At 44.7% G+C, this 22029-nt stretch overlaps 1 protein-coding gene across 1 annotated transcript; it reads left to right on the top strand.

Moving 5' to 3' along the window:
* Positions 1 to 129: 129 nt before the first annotated feature.
* On the top strand, positions 130 to 21362 carry LOC309548341 (histone H2B 1.1-like; the record flags this gene model as incomplete). Its single annotated transcript, XM_082248279.1, has 2 exons — positions 130 to 483; positions 21039 to 21362. The coding sequence occupies 2 exons, from the start codon at positions 130 to 132 to the stop codon at positions 21360 to 21362; spliced, it is 678 nt and encodes a 225-aa protein (XP_082104405.1).
* Between the last annotated feature and the right edge of the window lie 667 nt (positions 21363 to 22029).

The following is a 22029-nucleotide window of genomic DNA, read 5'->3' as shown; positions in this document are numbered from 1 at the left end:
TTCCAATAGAAGAGTGAGGAGGGAGGGTGCTCATTTGCATAGGACCGCCTATATAAGCAGCACATGAGGGCGGCGCCAGCACACTTTTCTCTTCTCAGAGCGGAGGAAACATTCTTCTTATCCCTTATCATGCCTGAACCAGCCAAGTCCGCCCCGGCGCCCAAGAAGGGCTCCAAGAAAGCCGTGACCAAGAGCCAGAAGAAGGACGGCAAGAAGCGGAGGAAGAGCAGGAAGGAGAGTTATGCCATCTACGTCTACAAGGTGCTCAAGCAGGTCCACCCCGACACCGGCATCTCCTCCAAGGCCATGAGCATCATGAACTCCTTCGTCAATGACATCTTCGAGCGCATCGCCGGCGAAGCTTCCCGCCTGGCTCATTACAACAAGCGCTCCACCATCACCTCCCGGGAGATACAGACCGCCGTCCGCCTCCTCCTGCCCGGAGAGCTGGCCAAGCACGCCGTCTCCGAGGGCACCAAGGCCGTCACCAAGTACACCAGCGCCAAGTAATACCCCTCCCCCCACCCATCACCCCAACAACACACAAAGGCTCTTCTAAGAGCCACCCACATACTACACAACCGAGCTGTCATACAATCTTCATGTATCGTACAATGTATTACCTTTACAAGTTTTAGCTGTCCGGATAACAGAAAATGAACTCAAAATAACATCATTAATAATCTTGAGATGAGAAGTAGGTCGGTCAGACTGGAAGGGGAATGAATAAAACCTTCCTTCTAATCTCATCCTTCTTTATTGCAGAGATCGTCTCCCCTTCCTGGCTCTATACATTTCCTATTCCTCGCCTTGTACTGCACACACCCAACTGTTCTAATCACTTCTGCTACATTGTTACAGTGAGAGATTCTCCGCAATCTCCCGCCTTACATTGTTCCTTTATCTGGGGAGATCGTGGAGCTTTTATTCCACAACACAATGGGGGATAGAAGCAAGAAAAGTGAAACATTGTATCTGCTCAGTCATCTCAGATCGGCTAATCCGACACTGAATATTATTCATAGAAAATATCACTCTTTCCGGGACGTCCCTTCAATTCCAGGAAATTATGTAGAAATATTATTGTTTTGATTTTGCACATCAGAATACAGAATTTGCACTGCTATTGGATGTTTGCTATAGAGATCTATGAAAAGTCCACGGAAACAAATGTTTTCTTGGCTGAAAACGGAGATAAATCTCCAAATAAAATTCTTTGGATTCCTCATAAAGACATCGCTGACCAATGAAGGCTGATAATGAAACCGCTCACAGTTCTGATTGGCTCAGATCTGAAATAGCTATTTTCAAATTTCCCGCCTGAATTGTGAAAACGTTACAGACAATCAGTCCCAATATAACACCAAATCCCACACTGAGATCATGAGATGAGATATTTATCCGAGAAATATCTTTACCACGTTATTTTCAGGCAGATTCATCGATTAGTACGGAATAAACAGAAATAGAAATGAAAGATTATTAAATAATGTAAAACATTTCCATATGTTCTCAGAATGCAGAACCCCCCCCCCCCACACACACACACACACTGCTACATACAGAACATGATAGTGAGATTACTTCTCTCAGATCTCTACCTTTCTATGATGGGAAATAAAGTATTACATGTTTCATTATCAGATCTGTATATGATCGGGGAACTGGCCGATAATTAATGTTTCATCTTTCAGACATGACATGTAGCCGTTTCGGATTTCCCCCTTACATCCTAAAATAAACAAAAAATGAAAGGACTGGTAGAAATCTGTAGTCATCATGACAGTTAGTGCTGAGCTCTGATTATTTCACCCCGGAGTCATCTACTGATCCATCAAACGGTTCTCTGCACCTTATCACTGGATTTGGGTCCCATATCCATACATAACAATGCGTCTAAACTAAAGGATGGAGGGCAATGGAAACCAATCCCTGTAAGGAGATCACCTGCTTATCTAAACTCACATCAATTCAACGTGTTATATTAGACTTTAAAATCATATAAAAACTTAATTGCTGTTAGGACGGACAGGTGTCATTATATCACATTGTCCCCCAGCCGGATCACAATCTTCGGTGTCTAAATATACAATCAGATCTCCCACACATGTATGTCCGGCTCCTTCTTAGATAGAAGTGGGTGACTCTGAGAAGATCCGTTGGGTTTGGTAACAGGAAAAAAAAAAATGATTGGGTTTACTTGGCGGGCTTGTGGCAGTAATATTCGAGGATTTTACCGCTTTGGTGGAAAAAAATTGAAGCTGAAAACTGACACAAGTGACGTCATTTGGAGGAAGATGAACAGATCTATGAATAGAACTTCTACAATGTCGGCTTTAGCGGTATAATGCGGCTGAATCTTCCTAACGGCCAGTTAAATTATGGCGGGAGATTTAAATATAGCAACTCGGAGCCATCATAGGCGTGGTCTATTAATAGCATAGAGGGGAAATCTGGAATACAATGTGTTCTGACATTGGAGCTCTATGTAGGTGTGCATGGTTTTGGTTGGAGGAGTTTAGCGGTGAGTAGACGATCAGCATAGAAAAGATTGGAATGAAAATAGATGAGAGAATGATGTCCTGTGATCACATTTCCCCTCATTACTATTCACCTGTATTACAAGTCTGAGTGCGATAAGAAGACAAAGTGTTTGCCTTTAGAGTGCCCTTTACCTGACAGTAATAATACAATTTATCACATTGATAAAATATATCCTTATTGAAGAATAGGAATAAAAACTGCGTATGAACGGCTCTTTGTACAGAGACGTGGGTGACACGTTTGTGATGCTACGATTAATATATATATATATATATATATATATATATATATAGTCAGAATAATTTCTATATATGCTATATTTTTTTGCAGAGATCATCTCCACTTTCTGGCCATTTCCTATTCATCTCCTTGTAGTGCACACACCGAAGTGTTGTACCTGGAATGACCACAAGGTGGCAGAGCTTACTAAACTTTTATGCCTCACTCAAACATTGTTACAATAACAGATTCTCAACAATCTCCCGCCATAAAATTGTTACTTTGTATTTGGGAAGATCGTGGAGCTCTTAACTCGCAACACAATGGGAAATAGAAGCAAGAAAAACAAAACATTGTATCTACTCGGTCAGCCCAGTCAAATCTTTGTCTATTTGTATCTATTTAAAGAATCAGCAACAGATCAATGTACATAGCTAAATCCATGAGCTGCCTGATAGGTAAATGACAAAAATATGTACAAAGTATCTGCTACATACAAATCTGATTACAATAATATCCCCTCGGATAACAGTCCTTTATATAAGTTAGAAGTAGAAAATTGTTTCACGGAAATGTTTAGCTCATTTATTGGTGAAGTTACATACAATCTACAATCCTGCACCCCCCTTCGCTCCATAACTTCCGAACATCACATAACCTCGGAGCTGGACAACAAACGTCATTAAAGTCTCTGGGAACAAGGCTGGACAAATAAAAAGTGCTCTTTTTTAAAAGTATTATTATTTATGTTTTTTTTTTTGTTAGGGTTTTAAGTGCTACAGAGTAAATATTAACATTTGAATTTAGTCAACTAGAGCAATAAATCCCCTGAAAAGCACAAGAAAAGAGATTAATGACTTTAAAATTATACAAAAATCCCTCCCCCCCCCACACACACACACACACACACACACACACACACGTGTCCAAAGATCAAGTTTGCACCTTTAGAGCAGGTTCACCCACCAAACAATTAAATCTTCAACAAGTGGTGTTTGCTGCTCAAATAATGTCTATAAACTAACACATTATTGGTTCAAACAATATATTGCTGCTAGCATTAACCACTTAATAGAGATGGCCTAGTGGTTCGCCCGGCTGTAGGTTCGCGGCAAATTTTGCTTGTTCGCTACCCGCCAAATTTGCGAACACATGGCGTAGTTTGCGGCGGCCATATTAGTTTACATTGGGGAAAACTTTGACCCATGACACAGCCGTCAGGTGGAACAGGACAGCCAATTGAAACATTTCAGCACATGGACAGTCCCCCTACCCTATAAATAGCCCTTACCTGGCGGCCATTTCACGTTCCTCTTTTTGCCAGTGTAGGGAGAGGTCTGCTGTGCTCATCAGGGAGAGTTTTCTAGACACATAGCGCTGTGAAGATCCACAAAAGTCCTTTTCAGGGCTGGTATTTCCGTATAGGCCTTCTACAGTCTCTTTTCAGGTTAGGGACATGTATCCAGTGGTTGCTTTAGGGGCAGTTAGAGATCGGCTGCAGTCACACAAATTGCTATGTTAATGTCCACAATAGTCCTTTTCAGGGCTGCTATATTGGTAAAAGGTCCAGTCTTTCTTCAGTATAGGGACAGGTTATCCAGTCTGTGCTGTAGGTGCAGATAGAGATCGTCATCTGCAGTGACACAAATCGCTCTGTTAATGTCCACCAAAGTCATTTAAAGTGCTGCAATGTCGGTATAGGGTCTATTACAGTCTCTTTAGTATTGGGGCAGGTATCCAGTCTGTGCTGTAGGGGCAGTTAGAGATCGTCAGCAGTGACACAAATTGCTCTGTTAATGTCCAAAAAAGTAATTTAAAGGGCTGCAATTTTTTTTGGTATTGCTGTGCAGTGCACTAAAAAGGGGGGTGGGGAGGGGGTTAATCCACAGTATAATATACTTTGTAGAAAGCATATTATAGTGGATTAGTAGTATTATTGTGCACTGTGCAGCATTGTGACAGGTGTGCTGACTGAGCATTGCTGCAGCAATACTACACACAGTGACAAACTCTCTGGCCAATTATTTTTAGAGCTGGTGTGATAGACCAGTGGCCCCCCAATACCATCTATTGAAGTGGGGTGTTATCTGAGTATACTTTTACAAGTGTATTTGTGTCCTGCAAACAATATTGCCTCTTTTGCTGAGTTAAGTCTGATACACACAGCAATAAACTCCCTGGCCAATTTTTTTCAACAACTGGTGTGATAGACCAGTGGCCCCACAATACCACATATTGAAGTGGGGTGTTATTTAACAGTATACTTTTCTAAGAGTGTATTTTAGTCCTGAAAAAAAATTGGCCTCTCTTGCTGTGTTGACTGTGCTACACACAGTGACAACAGTTACTGGCCAATTATTTGTAGAACTGGTGTGATAGATACCCCAATACCCCCAATACCACATATTGAAGTGGGGTGTTATCTACCTTTTTCCAGATATAATGCAATTCTCTAGAGACTTTTGTCACAGGGTAATTAAAAAACATGACAGGCAGAGGAAGAGACAGAGACGTACGCAGGGGTGGTAGTGGTTGGGCAGGAGCAATAGGCCGGAGCCTAACTGTGAAGTTTCAAAAGGTGCGTACAATTACGGCAAAGGACGCACCAGACTTGGTTGAGTGGGTCACTCAGCCTTCCTCTTCTGCACCCTCCTCATCCTCTCTATCTGCACCCTCTTCACGCTCTGCTGTGTGCACCCCCAAAGACACCACCACCACATACCCTCTACTTGAGTCACTGGAATTATTTTCCAATCCATCACAAAATGTTTGCGATGCACAGCCATTGTTGGCATTGGATCAGGAAGAGGAGGTAGCAAAAGCCGCCACTCAGCAGTCTGACGACAGTACCCAGATCATCCCAAGGAGGTTGGTCCCCGCTGTTGCTGCCTACTCAGAAATCTTGAATGTTAGTAGTGGGGAAAGTGACGTGGATGATGACGAGCCTATGGACATCACGTGGGAGTCCACAAGAGAGAAAGAGGAAGGGAGTTCAGAGGGAGAGACGGGCCGGCAGATAGGGAGGAGAGGCAGGCAGAAGTTGCATTGCACAAGAGGTAGAAAGCAGACTGCAAATGTATCAGGAGCGAGCCATCAACCATGTACAGTCACATCTGGCATTTCCAGGATGCCGGAACATGGCTCCGCAGTGTGGGCTTTTTTTAATGTGTCCGTTGCTGACAACAATGTTGCCATCTGCAGCCTTTGCAGTCCATGCATAAGTCGCGGTAAGCCCAACACTCACCTAGGGACCACCGCCTTAAGAAGGCACCTGAACTCCCATCACCGAGCCCAGTGGGAGCAACACCATCAGAACCCACAAAGCAACACTCCAGGCTCTCATCGTCCAGCCCCTTCTCCTTCTCCTCTCTCCTCACATTTGCCCTCCACTCCACCTTCCATGATGCCGTCGTCACGTTGTTCTGGAAAAAGGCAGGCTTCTGTGGTCCAAATGTTGGAGCGGAAAGAAATAATGATGCCGGATAACCCTCTTGCCCAACGTTTGACTGCTGGCTTGTCGGAACTGATAGCCCGCCAACTACTGCCATATAAACTGTGGGACTCGGAGGCCTTTCGTAAATTTGTGACCATTGGAACAACACAATGGAAGGTCCCAGGCAGGAAATATTTCTTGCAAAAGGGCATTCCAGACCTGTATGGCCATGTTCAGCGGCAAGTGAATATATATCTGGCACACAGTGTTAGTGCCAAGATACATCTGACCACAGACACATGGTCTAGCAATGGTCTTTCAGTTAAACCCATGTGAACTAATTTTTGGAGCCTATACAGGCCAACACTTACTTCTGTATACTGTGAATGCCTACTGTACCTCTAGCCATCAAATACTAAGTTCTTTGCTGTCAGTTAAACCCGTGTGAGTATATTAAAAAAAAAAAAGTATATAAAATGGTGTATCTCACACGTACAAACACAGACTAGGCCCCGATTACAATTTTTTGTACCCTAGACGGGAGGATGAGGAAGAGGAGTAGGAGTAGGAGGAGTTCGGAACAGGAGGCAAACTGAAGCGCCCTGCAATCCTCGGCGGTGGAGGGAGATGCGCCAAACAAATTTAAAAGGTGTATCTCACACGTACCGATACAGACTATGCCGCATTTTTTTTTTTTTTTTTTTTTTACCCCCAAAAGGGTGTTTATTAAATAGCGGAATAGAACAACAGTATACAACGGGTGTATCTCACAGGAACGTATGAACTAAATATTTTTTATTTTTCACTTAAATTGTTGATTTTTGAATAGCAGATGTGAACACAGCAGTGTCTTATGTTTTATCTCACGGTCAGCAGGCTATGAAGGAAAAAATGTAAAAAAAAAAAAAATTCCCCTTTAAATTTGTAATTTTTAAATAGCAGATTAGAACAGCACTGTGTGTAGTGATGTCGCAAACCTAAAATTTGCCATTCGCGAACGGCAAATGCGAACCTCCGCGAATGTTCGCGAACCACCATAGACTTCAATAGGCAGGCAAATTTTAAAACCCACAGGGACTCTTTTTGCCCACAATAATGATGGAAAAGTTGTTTCAAGGGGACTAACACCTGGACTGTGGCATGCCGGAGGGGGATCCATGGCAAAACTCCCATGGAAAATTATGTAGTTGACGCAGAGTCGGGTTTTAATCTGTAAAGGGCATAAATCACCTAAAATTCCTAAATTGTTTGGAATAACGTGCTTTAAAACATCCAGTGTGTGTATACGATCAGGTATGATGTTGTATCAATCAGGTAGTGTAAGGGTTACACCCGCATCACAGTGACAGACCAAACTCTAACAGACCAAACTCCCAGTTTAACAGTCAGTCAGTCAGTCCATTTGCACAACCGCAAACTCCCCATTTGCACAAGGTTGGATACCAAGCTAGCCATGTCCCATTCCTTGTCCTCACTGACGTCATTGAAGGTCTCTTCCTCCACCCAGCCACGTACAACACCAAGGGTCCCCGAAAGGTGAGAACAAGCCCCCTGGGACGCCTGCTGTGGTTGGTCTTCCACCTCCTCAAAGCCACCTTCCTCCTCTGACTTCTCTTCTTCAAACTCCTCTCTCTGCGGTCCATCAATCGACAACAACAAGGCTGCTTCTGGTGGTGATGGGGACCACAACTCTTCCTCTTCATGCTCATCTATGGCCTGATCCAGTACTCTTCGCAGGGCACGCTCCAGAAAAAAACACATATGGGATGAGTTCGATGATGTTGCCTTGGGTTTGACTGACCAGGTTTGTCACCTCCGCAAAAGGACGCATGAGCCTACAGCCATTGTGCATGAGCATTTAGTAACATGGCCAAAAAATACCCAGCTCCGCAGAGGCTGTCCTCTTTTTTTTTTTTTTTTAAATTAAAAAAATCTGTTCTTATCAGTTTAATCCCTGTTACGTTACGTCCCCTATCAGGGGCCGGTGTACGGAATAGATTTTAGGAACCGGGAGATGGAAAAAGATGGTTGGTCTGTCCTCTTACTTCCAATTTTGGGCACTGCGCGTGCGCCGTGCAATGTACTGTGCCATCCTATATGAGTGGTGTGTTAACCCTCCTCTTGTGTTAGGGTCAGAACCGACCCGTTTTCAGGTTTTGAATGTCTATAAGTATCACATAAATTTGTTTATTGCATCAAGATTTTTTTACTTTGTCAGGAACCTCTATTTAAACAATGTAATAGAAAAAAAAAATCCTTTTCACTAAATTATAAAATACTGTGGTGTAAATTAAGACGTTTATGGTGTTAGGGTCAATTCTGACCCAGTTATAATATAGGATTATAGGACACTAATAAGTGCCAAAACTGAAATCATAAACACTCTCTCTGCTTAGTAACACTGACAGCCAATCACCTCTCAACCCTGTGAGCTGTAGTTAGGGAGGGGCCTATCTCGTTGCCTGCTTGTCTGCTTCTCTAAATAAAGAAAAGAAACATAGGACCAATACTTTTCAGAGTTGCTGACTTTATTTTACCATTTTTTTAATTTGAAAACGATAGGTATGCTATCAAAAGAAAGGTCTAAAGGGTCACACCAAAAATATTAAAACCAATCTTTTCAAGGATAAAGAAGCCTAACAAGGTAACCAAGAGGTAAGAAACAAATTGGATGATAAATAATTGTTCAGAGGGTATTTTATGGCTGATTTAAAACACGGGTCAAAACCGACCCGTTAACATCATGGATAGTAACAGAAAGCTAACATAAGAGGAGGGTTAAGTGGTACTATTCTGATCAGTTTAATCCCTGTTACGTCCCCTATCAGGGGACGTGTATCAAATAGATTTTAGACAAGCCCAAAGAGTTGTCAATAGTTGACACACTCATGACATAAATTTTATTCCTCTATGCTTCAATGTTGCTGTAGTGATGACTGTGCTCATGCGCACGTTTGGGAGATTGCAGGCGATGGCGGTTTTTCAAAGCCTATGGTCGTGCTGAGGTAGTTCAGTGACAATTAAGTGACCCAGAAAACAATGATTCTGCAGTGTGGGCCCATTGTTGGCCTAGTAGGCTTTAATGATCACCCAAGATGATCATAAAGAAAATTAATGTTTTTTCTATGAAAAATTATCCAGCGGATCGCTTTTGGTCTGTTCATAATGAAGCAACGACCTTATCATCTGGGGTGTGCCAACATTGCCAACACACTCCTAGAGGTGATCGCTTCATTGTGATACGCAAGCCCCTTCACCACAACAAGGTAACGATCACGAAGGGGAATTGATACATGCATGTGACTTTTTTGTGTTTTGGTTTTTGCAGCCACGGTTTAGCACCAGAGGCCAGAAAAATTAGGCATCTATTGTACACATGCCTGAAAAAGTAGGTATTGTTGCAGCCGCTGCTGTAGCAGCGGCCGGAAAAATTGAGGTTTTCCAGGCAGAAAGTTCACTAAAACATTACGGCTTGAACCGTAGTTGGTGACGGAGAAGTCACGTAAGTCATCCGGCCTGCAGAGATTAAATACAGCAGCGTGTGGACCATTTTTAGCTCAAGGCATCTCATCAGGCCTTTTTAAGTCAAATGCATCCCCCACTGTCAGTCCCTTCGGGATCCATGCCTCATTCATCTTAAGAAAGGTGAGGTAATCTAGACTTTTTTGACCTAGACAACTTCTCTTCTCAGTGACAATACCCCCTGAAGGTCCTTTCTGACAGGACACTTGAAGCGGGGCAGGCCAGAAGTTCTATCGCAAATTGGGATAGCTCAGGCCACAGGTCAAGCCTGCACACCCAATAGTCTAGGGGTGTGGCGATGCGTAGGACTTAAAAAGCTCTGCATGTCCTTCATCAACAACACGTTTGTAAAGCGTCCTGTCCTTGCCGGCGTGGTTGTGGTAGGAGGAGGATTACTTTCACCTCTTCCCCTGTTAGATTCCCGTTGTGCTGTGACATCACCCTTATACGCTGTGTAAAGCATACTTTTTAAATTATTTTATAGCTGCTGCATCCTTTGCGACTGCCGGTAATTTGATAACATATCAGACACTTTCTGCTTATACCGGGGGTCTAGAAGCGTTGCCACCCAGTACAGGTTGTTCTCCTTCAGCCTTTTTATACGAGGGTCACTCAACAGGCATGACAGCATGAAAGACCCCATTTGCACAAGGTTGGATGCCGAGCTACTCATGTCCAATTCCTCGTCCTCACTGATGTCATTGAAGGTGTGTTATTCCCCCCAGCCACGTACAACACCACGGGTACCAGATAGGTGACAACGAGCACCCTGGGATGCCTGCTGTGGTTGGTGTTCCTCCTCCTCAAAGCCACATTCCTCCTCTGACTCCTCAGACTCCTCTTCCAGCGTTGCCGCAGGTCCAGCAAGTGATGATAAGGCTGTTTCTGGTGGTGATGGTGACCACAACTCTTCCTCTTCACGCTCATCTACGGCCTGATCCAGCACTCTTCGCAGGGCACGCTCCAGGAAGAAAACATATGGGATGATGTCGCTGATGGTGCCTTCGGTGCGACTGACTAGGTTTGTCACCTCCTCAAAATGACGCATGAGCCTACAGGCATTGCGCATGAGCGTCCAGTAACGTGGCAAAAAAATACCCAGCTCCGCAGAGGCTGTCCTATCCCCATGGTCATACAAATACACGTTGACCGCTTTTTCTTGTTGGAACAGGCGGTCGAACATTAGCAGTGTTGAATTCCAACCTGTCGGGTTGTCGCAAATCAAGCGCCTCACTGGCATGTTGTTTCGCCGCTGAATATCTGAAAAGTGCGCCATGGCCATGTAGGAACGCCTGAAATGGCCACACACCTTCCTGGCCTGCTTGAGGACATCCTGTAAGCCTGGGTACTTATGCACAAAGCGTTGTACAATCAGATTCAACACATGTGCCATGCACGGCACATGTGTCAACTTGCACAAATTCAATGCCGCCAACAAATTGCTTCCGTTGTCACACACCACTTTGCCGATCTCAAGTTGGTGCAGGGTCAGCCACTGATCCACCTGTGCGTTCAGGGCGGACAGTAGTGCTGGTCCGGTGTGACTCTCTGCTTTCAGGCAAGTCAATCCCAAGACAGCGTGACACCGTCATATCCGGCATGTGGAATAGCCCCTGGGGAGCTGGGGGGGGGGGGGTACAGTTGGTGTGGAGCAAGACGCAACAGCAGAGGAGGACTCAGCCGAGGAGGTTAGCAAAGAGGATGGAGTAGGAGGAGTAGAGGAGGTGCAAGTCGTGGCGGTGTCACCAACTCTGCAGAGCCATGCATTCCATGCTTGGCAGCCGCCAGCAGGTTTACCCAATGCGCAGTGTAAGTGATATACATGCCCTGACCGTGCTTTGCAGACCAGCTATCAGTGGTCAGATGGACCCTTGCCCCAACACTGTGTGCCAGACATGACATGACTTCCTTTTCCACAATAGAGTACAGGTTGGGGATTGCCTTTTGTGAAAAAAAATTTTGGCCGGGTACCTTCCACTGCGGTGTCCCAATAGCGACAATTTTTTTTAAGGCCTCAGACTCCACCAGCTTGTATGGTAAAATCTGGCAGGCTAAGAGTTCCGATAAGCCAGCTGTCAGACGCCGGGCAAGGGGGTGACTCTGTGAGATTGGCTTCTTACGCTCAAACATTTCCTTGACAGACACCTGACTGTGGGCAGATGAGCAGAAACTGCTGAAGGTGAGAGGCGGAGTGGCGGCACTGGCGGGTTGTTGATAGGGGGCAAGGAGGACAGCAGTGGTTGACGTGGCTGAAGATGCTGGACCATGAGGAGGATGGTGGCTTCAAGTTTGTGTGCTGCTTTTACTCATGTGTTGATCCCATAGGCATTTGTGATGTGAGATCATGTGCCTTCGCAAAGCAGTTGTACCTAGGTGGGTGTTGGACTTCCCACGACTCAGTTTCTTTTGGCACAGGTTGCAAATGGCATCGCTGCTATCAGAGGCAGACACACACAAAAAATGCCACACTGCTGAGCTTTGCAATGATGGCATTCTTGTGGTGGCAACAGCTTGCGTTGATTGGCGTGCTGTCTGGCCGACTCCGGGTGCCGATACATGCTGTCTGACTGTGCCACTAGCTCCTTGCGATGACCTCCCCCTGCTTCCAACTCGTCTCCTCCTCCTCTCTGTCTCCCCATCTGAACTTCCCCCCTCTTCTTCTGCTCTTCGAGCAGGCAACCAGGTGACATCCACGGACACATCGTCATCATCAGCCGCTTCACTTGACAACTCAGAAAAGGCAGCAGCAGCAGGTACAACATCATCATCATCATCATCATCATCATCATCATCATCATCACAATGTACGTCCATGTGTATAATGCTGCCTGACTGAAACATATCCCCGTTATCTACATCCTCTGGCACTAATGGTTGTGCATCACTTATTTCTTCCAACTGATGTGTAAATAACTCCTCTGACAGATCAACTGAAGTGGCTGTGGTGCTAGTGTTGGTGGTGGTGCCGGCAGGCGGGCGGGCGAGTGGTAAATTGAGAGGTGCCCAAAGCTGAGCTGGAGGAGGATGGTGCATTAAGGTTCCGAGTGGAAGCTGTAGAAGATTGGGTGTCCTGTGTAAGCCAGTCAACAATGTCATCAGAATTTTTTGAGTTCAGGTTACGTGGCTTCTGAACACTGGGCATTATTCTAGGGCCAAAGGAAATCACAGCACCACGACCATGCGTGGTGGCCTGCCTCTGCCTGTCATTTTTTTTAGATTTGTGGTACTATATGTGCAAGCTGCTGTGCCACCGTATATATGAGTGGTGGGCACTGCAGTGGGCACAGTACACTCTGTGGACCTGACACTCACTGGCAGGCCAGGCAACTGCAATTATAAAAAAAAAAATATATATATTTTTAATTTGCAAGCTGCTGTGCCACCGTATATATGAGTGGTGGGCACTGCAGTGGGCACAGTACACTCTGTGGACCTGACACTCACTGGCAGGCTAGGCAACTGCAATTATAAAACATATGTTTTTTTTTTTTTTTTTCAATTGCAAGCTGCTGTGCCACCGTATATATCAGTGGTGGGCACTGCAGTGGGCACAGTACACTCTGTGGACCTGACGGTCACTGGCAGGGCAGGCAACTGCAATTATAAAAAAAATATATATTTTTTTCAATTTGCAAGCTGCTGTGCCACCGTATATATCAGTGGTGGGCACTGCAGTGGGCACAGTACACTCTGTGGACCTGACACTCACTGCAATTATGACAGAGGAAAAAAAAAATTAAAAAGCAAGGTACTGTGCCATCCGATATGAGTGTGGTGTGCACACAGTACAGTCTGTGGTGGGTCTGTGGCCTCTCACATACGGCGGGCAGGCGCCAGGCAACTGCACAATATATATATATATATATATATATATATATATATATATATATATATATATATATATATATATATATATATGAAAACATTGCTCAAATCAAAGTTTTTTTTGGGGTGCTGTCAGGATGCTGTCCTTACAGCAGGAGTGGACCGAGAACACTATCTAACAAGACTAACAACTGTCTCTATTAACAGCAGCAGCAGCACTCTCCCTGCTCTCACTACTAACACTGCTTCAGAATGATCTAAGATGGATGCTGCCCTTGCTTTTTTATAGGAGGTGGGAGGGAGGGTATGCTGATTGGCTGGAATGTGTCTGCTGACTGTGAGGTTCAGGGTCAAAGTTTGCCTCAATGATGAAGTATAGTGGGCGGACCAAACATCACATATGTTCGCCCGCAGCGGCGAACGCGAACAAGCGATGTTCGCCGGGAACTGTCCACCGGCGAACAGTTCGGGACATCTCTTACTGTGTGTAAAGGATGTATGTCACAGTAACGTATGAATGAAAAAATGAATAATTATTTTTCACTTTAATTGGTGATTTTTCAATAGCAGATGTGAACACAGCAGTGTCTTATGTTTTATGTCACGGTCAGCAGCAGGCTATGAAGGAAAAAAAAAATTCCACTTTAAATTTGTAATTTTTAAATAGCAGATTAGAACAGCACTGTGTAGTAAAATATAGCTGAACGCTGCACACAACAGACTGATAAAAATATTTTTTTTCTCCCTCCTCCTCCTCCTCAGTGGGCTCAAGTGAGGGCAAAAAGATTGTTCACTGCACCACCCCCCACACAGCAAAATCGATGTAGATCGCTAACGGGCGATTGTTCTGTCCTGTGTCTCCTAATCTCTCCCTGCCTATTCTCTCCAGCCTGTCCCTAAAATGCTTTTCTATCTTTCCCTGCCTACACTCCGACCTGTCCCTACATTCTTTTCTAACAGCCACAATGTTTTTTTTTTTTTTCCTGTCTCTGTCCCTAATCAGCAGCAGCCAGCACCGTTGTGTGTGCTCTCTCCCTACACTAGAACAGACTGACGCGCACCACACTGTGTCTCTAGCTTATAAAGACCTGGGTCACATGCTTCAGCTGGCCAATCACAGCCATGCCATTAGTAGGCATGGCTGTGATGGCTTCTATGGCACACCAGTTAAACGCTTGTTGATTGGCTGTTGAAACCGCACCATTAAAACCATGCCATTACATACAAAACAGGAAATAAAATTACCGAACACGGATTTTAAACCCAAATATACAGTAAAGTTTTTGGGTCCGTGTCTGGGTAACAAAAATCCAATTATCCGGTACGGACCCGAATAATACAGATCCCCCCTTCTGCGCTGAACATCTTTTCGGACAGGACACTGAACGTGGGGGCAAGCCAACATTTCCATTGCAAATTGTGCAAGCTCTGGCCGGAGGTCAAGCCTGCCTACCCAGTAGTCCAGGGGTTGATCACTCCTCAGAGCGTCCCCATCGGCCGTTAACCCAATGTAGTCGGACACCTGTCGGTCTAGGCATTCCCTGATGCTGGATCCGGAGTAGAGCTGTCAATAGTTTGGCTGAAAGAAGGATCTCATATCTGAACTGACCAAGACATCTTCAAACCGCCCTCTTCTTGCAGGCGCTGTTGGATTGCTACCCGCAACAGTTTCTCTGTGACTGGAAATTCCTCTGCCAGCGCATGCAAAAGCAGAATGCAGCATTTCCCGCAGAAAGGCCTGGAAGTGCTGCATTCTGACCCCCCTCTGTGATTGTGGTAACATTTCCGCCATTTTTTGTTTGTACCGGGGGTCTAAGTACATTGCCACCCAGTACTGGTTCTTTGGCCTTTATGCTTTTTATACGGGGGTCCCCCTTAAAACACTGGAGCATGAAGGCCCCCATTCACACTAAACTGGAAGTGGTGTAGTGGCCTGCTTCCAGCTCATCATCCAGGATAATGTTGTCCTCGTTCTCCCCCCCCCCCCCATCCACGGATAACACCAGGGATCCCAGAAAGGTTTAAAGAATGTTTTTCTTGCTTCTCCTCACCCCCCTCCCCCCCCGGCACCATCCATCTCGGACTCCTCTTCTGACTCCGGCTGTTGACTTGTCTCAGATGGAGTAGCACCCACTGGGAATTCATCCAACATTGCGACTTCCTCATCTTCCTGCTCCTCGACGGCTTGATCAATGACACAACGCCATGCATGCTCCAGAAAGAAGGCATAAGGTACGATGTCACTGATGGCGCCCTGGTTGTGACTGGCCAGTTTGGTGATCTCATCGAATGGCCGCAGAAGTCTGCATGTGTCACGCATGAGCAGCCACTGGCGAGGTGAAACAAACCCAAGCTCCCCTGAACCTGTCCTGCCCCAGAGTTCGTACAGGTAGTCGTTAACTGCACATTTCTGCTGGAGCAGCCTATCAAGAATATGCAATGTTGAGTTCCATCGCGTTGGGCAGTCACAAATAAGATGCCTGACGGGTCGGTTGTGTAGCCGCTGAATGTCAGCAAGGCGAATAATGGCTGTGTAAGATCTTCTGAAATGGCCCAAGATTTTCCTGGCCTGCCGCAAGACTTCCTGGACCACAGGGTATTTGGCAACGAATTGCTGCACGACCAAGTTCATATTGTAATAGGGTGTTATCTGAGTATACTTGTATAAGTGTATTTGTGTCCTGCAACAATATTGCCTCTTTTGCTGCGTTTACTCTGCTACACACAGTGCCAAACTCACTGGCCAACTTTTTGTACAACTGGTGTGATAAACCAGTGGCCCCCCAATACCACAGATTGAAGTGGGGTGTCATCTGAGTATTCTTTTATAAGTTTATTTGTGTCCTGCAACAATATTGCCTCTTTTGCAGCATTTACTCGGCTACACACAGTGCCAAACTCACTGGCCAATTTTTTGTACAACTGGTGTGATAGACCAGTGGCCCCCCAATACCATATATTGAAGTGTGGTGTTATTTAACAGTATACTTTTCTAAGAGTGTATTTTAGTCCTGCAAAAATGTGGCCTCTTTTGCTGCGTTAACTGTGCTACACACAGTGACAACAGTCACTGGCCAATTTTTTGTAGAACTGGTGTGATAAACCTGTGGCCCCCCAATATCACAGATTGAAGCGGGGTGTTATATACCTTGTTCCACATATACTGCGCTTCTCTAGAGACTTTTGTCACAGGGTAATTTAAAAAATGACAGGCAGAGGAAGAGGCAGGCCCTTATGCAGGGATGGTAGGGCAGGAGCAGTAGGCTGGGGCCAAAGTGTGAAGTTTCAGAAGGTGTGTTTGATTACGTCAAAGGACGCACCAAATTTGGTTGAGTGGCTCACTCAGCCTTCCTCTTCTGCACCCTCCTCATCCTCTCTATGTGCACCCTCTTCACTCTCTGCTGTGTGCACCCCCAAAGACACCGCCACCAACACCTCCACCACCATATACCTTCCGCTTGAGTCACTGGAATTATTTTCCGATCCATCACAAGACATTTGTGATGTGCAGCCATTCTTGGCATCGGATCAGGAAGAGGAGGTAGCAACAGCCGCCACTCAGCAGTCTGACCACAGTACCCAGATCAGCCCAAGGAGGTTGGTCCCGCTGTTGCTGCCGACTCCAAGATCTCGAATGTTAGTGGTGGGGAAGGTGACGTGGATGATGACGTGTCTATGGACGTCACATGGGTGCCCACAAGAGAGGACGAGGAGAGGAGTTCAGAGGGAGAGACGGTCCAACAGATAGGGAGGAGAAGCAGGCGGAACTTGCATTGCACAGGAGGGACAAAGCAGACTGCAAATGTATCAGGAGCGAGCCATCAACCATGTACGGTCACATCTGGCGCTCCAGGACGCCAGAACATGGCTCCGCAGTGTTGGCTTTTTTAATGTGTCCGCTGTTGACAACAGTGTTGCCATCTGCAGCCTTTGCAGTCAATGCATAAGTCGCAGTAAGCCCAACACTCACCTAGGGATGACCACCTTAAGAAGGCACCTGACCTCCCATCACCGAGCCCAGTGGGAGCAACGCCGTCAGAACCCACAAAGCCACACTCCAGGCTCTCACCGTCCCGCCTCTTCTCCTTCTCCTTCTCTTCTCTCCTCACAATTGTCCTCCACTTCACCTTCCATCATGCAGTCCTCATGTTGTTCTGGAAAAAGGCAGGCTGTTAGAGCGTAAAAAAAGTATGACGCCGGATAACACTCTTGCCCAACGATTGACTGCTGGCTTGTCGTAACTGATAGCCCACCAACTACTGCCATATCAACTGGTGGACTCGGAGGCCTGTCGGAAATGTGTGGCCATTGGAACACCACAATGGAAGGTCCCAGGCAGGACTCCTGTCTTCTGCGTCTCCTCCCTTCTCCTCTATACCCAATGGCATGGCTTCTCCTTTCGGTCAATCGGGAAACGTGTCTCAAGACTCGCTTCCTGATTGGCCAGGAGGAGGATCCGTGTGACAATAGCGAATTTTCATTTGTTTTTGTCACACAACTGGGTGGGCTCGAGGCACAGTGTTCTGCGCCCCAAACCCACCTCTTAAAGCCTCTTGCTAATCACATGGCTAAAAAAAGCCCCATTGAAGTCCATGCATCCGTCGCCCCGAATGCAGATTAGGGGCCTGGATGCATGGATGGGGGGGGCAGTGCCCCTGCGCCCCCAATGCACAAGCCACCACTGGTGTGCTATGTACAGTGTCATATTATGTTCTGCCATTTCACTTGTTAGTATTGCAACCTTTGACTAAATAAAGACATACAAAAAAAAAAAGAAGGCTTTGCCCAATCAGTGCACAGAGTACTCTCAGAGCCGTGATTAGAGAAATTGATAACTCTTTCCAATCATGGCTCATTGCTCTTAGACCCACCCCAGATCAGTGGCAGAACTAACAGAGTCGCAACAGTCACTATTGCGACTGTGTCCTGAAGTTCCGCCACTTTTGGGGGGGGGGGGGGTCCAGTCCATTTGTTCATTCTTTCAGCCATTTTCGGTGTGTGGCCGGCTGCTGAGGGGAGGCAGAGCTGAGCACTGTTATAGAGATCTATGAAAAGTCTACAGAACAAATGTTTTCTGGGCTGAAAATGGAGAAAATCTCCGAATAGAGTACTTTGGATTCCTCTTAAAGACATCGCTGACTAATGAAGGCTGATAATGAAACCGCTCACAATTCTGATTGGCTCAGAACTGAATTAAGCATTTTCAAATCTTCCCGCCTGAATTGTGAAAAACGTTACAGACAAATATTCAGCCCCATTATAACACCAAATCCCACTGAGATCATCAGATGAAATATTTATCCCAGAAATATCTTTAACACGTTATTTGTAGGCAGATTAATCGATTAGTACAGAATAAACAGAAATAAAATTGGAAGATTATAGAATAATGTAAAGCATTTCCATATGTTCTCAGAATGCAGAATCCCCCCCACTGCTACATACAGAAAATGATAGTGAAGCGACTTCTCTCATAGATCTCAAACTTTCTATATGATGGGAAATAAAGTATTACATGTTTCATTATCAGATCTGTATATGATCGGGGAACTGGCCGACAATTAATGTTTCATCTTTCAGACATGACATGTAGCCGTTACGCCCCCCCCCCCCCTACATCCTAAAATAAACAAAAAGGGAAAGGACTGGTAGTAATTCGTAGTAATCATGACAGTTAGTGCTGAGCTCTGATTATTTTACCCCGGAGTCATCTACTGATCCATCAAACGGTTCTCTGCATGTTTTATTGTAAGAATGTGTGAGTGTGGCATTATAGGTGTTTAGGAGATCTGATTGTTGGTTTCCTCACCTAAGATTGTGATCCGGGTGAGGGAACAACGTGCTATATATTTATGTATTTATTTTTTAATATTTGTTTATATCGTATTTAATATGAAGGAAGGAAGGATGTGATCTCCTTACAGGGACTGGCTGTCATTTTCCTCCATCCTTTGATCTCCAGAAGATATTCAACAGCATTAGAGATCATTGAATATTAAATACCAAACAAACATCCCCCATCTAAAAAGGAACACAGATCTCAGATCCCCCTTCACACTCCTTGGAAGGAAAATAGATTTTATTATCGGAAGAAAACGCCCAGAACTGTGATTGGTGCAATTTTCGCATTTTATAACTCATATTTCCCGCCGGAATATTATGGAACGTTCCGATTATCTCAGATAGAATAATCCGACACTAAAATCTGATATCTCTTCCTCCGGGAACATCGATCAACCGCCCTCTGAATTGTCGGGCAGTTTATCTAACCATGCATAATAAATACGTTAGAAATATAAATGTCACATTTCTTCCAGTCTTTTTTCTTTTACTTCACAATACAGAATCCGCCCTGCTAGAGAATGTTTCCTATAGAGATCAATGAAAAGTCTACTGAACAAGAATTTTCTGGGGGGAAAACGGAGAAAGATCTCAGAATACATTTCTTTGAAATCCTCATAAGAAAGACATTACTGGCTGAAGAAGGAAACGCCCACACCTCTGATTGGCTCAGATTTCCTATTGCTCCTTTTTGAATTTGCCGCCTGAATTGTGAAGAACGTTACAGAGAAATAATCAGCTCTATTATACCGCCAAATCCGACACTGAGACCTGAGATCATCAGATGAGACATTTATCCGAGAAAATTAACATATACACATCTGTATATGATCGTGGAACTGGTCGATAATTAATGTTCCGTCTTTCAGAGATGAAGTAGTTACAGATTTCCCTCATATTAAAACCAGAATAAAAAAAAGTGAAAGTGTTGGTAGAAATATGTAGTAATAATGACACTGCCAGATACATTTGTACAATGAATTAAAAAAACAAATGTTTCGTATTTGATCAGTCCAGTTTTGTAAATAGAAATAGCAAAATATTAACAATGTTTCTAAGTAAGGGCAATATATATATAATCATGATATGTCAGAAAAAATGTACAGTGTATCAATAAAGGAAACATTGTGCTTCTGATAAATTACATCCGTTTCTATTCAGTAAAACATTTAAAAGCTTCTAAATAAATTAACTTCTCTGCAGTGTAATAAATGACTGAACCCCGCCCCCTTCTCAGCATGTCTCCCATCAGGTCCGCTCAGCCTGTGAAATGTCTGAAGATGTGTGTCTTTGTTTCCTTTTCACAATATTTGTAAATTTAAATGATATGAAATTACTATGAACAATTTCATGAAACTGGTTACTTTGTTTCTGGTATAAAGTGTTAAGTTTCCTGTTCAGTGTAATCTCCAGGAATAAATCGAAAACAAATGAGAAGAAAGAATAAATGATTCTTCTGGAAATGTATTGCTGTATTGCATTATTATATCTGAATATAATATAATAATTAGGAGCCTTATAATTTAATAAGATTATCTTTATTTTGTAATGCATGGTGTGACTCCGCCTCTTTCCCAGGATGGTTTCCATCTGGTCCGCTCAGGCTGTATATAAGGAGGGCGGGCAGACAGCTGATTTCAGTCTGTCTTTGTAGCAGAGAATCATCATGTCTGGTCGCGGTAAAGGAGGAAAGGGTCTGGGGAAAGGAGGCGCTAAGCGCCACAGGAAGGTGCTCCGGGACAACATCCAGGGCATCACCAAACCCGCCATCCGACGTTTGGCCCGCAGAGGGGGTGTCAAGCGAATCTCCGGACTCATCTATGAGGAGACCCGCGGAGTGCTCAAGGTTTTCCTGGAGAATGTCATCCGCGATGCCGTCACCTACACCGAGCACGCCAAGAGGAAGACCGTCACCGCCATGGATGTCGTCTATGCGCTCAAACGCCAGGGCCGCACTCTCTACGGATTCGGAGGCTAAACCCCCAACATCCACCTACCCGCTTCACCCCAACAAAGGTCCTTCTCAGGGCCACCCACCTTCTCACACAAAGGGCTGATCATTCACAACTCCTAACACATTTATTTCTACACATTTATCGTGTAACAAGAAGAACTTCCGCTAATTGTTTAACTAAGAAATGGAGTGCTGCGATGTCTAGCTGCCCATACACTCTGCAATCTGATTGTTCAATCTGCTTTACATTTACCAAAGATATGGAAGAACAGGACAATGTTACACATATAATTGGTTGGGCAGTTGATGTATAGAAGATTTTCCGAGCTGAGTGAGAATATACAGTTTTTGTTGGAACTGAACCTAAAAAATCATTATTTCATGATGAAAAGAATGGAGATCACTAATACTGAGATGATGATAGAAATACAACACAGATGTAATATTTCTGAATATTCCGATTGTGATACAGGAAGAACAAATCTGTGCATCTGCTATCTGTACAAATTTTGGATCAGAAAGAGGGGAGAGAGATTTGATTTTTAGTTTCATAGTTCTATACAGATGTGATGATGAAACGTGTAATACTTCCTATCCTATAGAAAGGTAGAGATCTATGAGAGAAGTCATCTCCCTATTATGTTCTGTATGTAATAGTGGGGGAGGGGGATTCTGCATTCTGAGGACTTGG

The sequence above is a fragment of the Pelophylax lessonae genome (genome assembly GCF_965119305.1).
Source record: "Pelophylax lessonae genome assembly, chromosome: 2".
In the NCBI taxonomy this organism is placed as follows: Eukaryota; Metazoa; Chordata; class Amphibia; order Anura; family Ranidae; genus Pelophylax; species Pelophylax lessonae.
The sequence above is the reverse complement of the archived record's forward strand: the minus strand, read 5'-3'. Positions and strand labels throughout refer to the sequence as shown.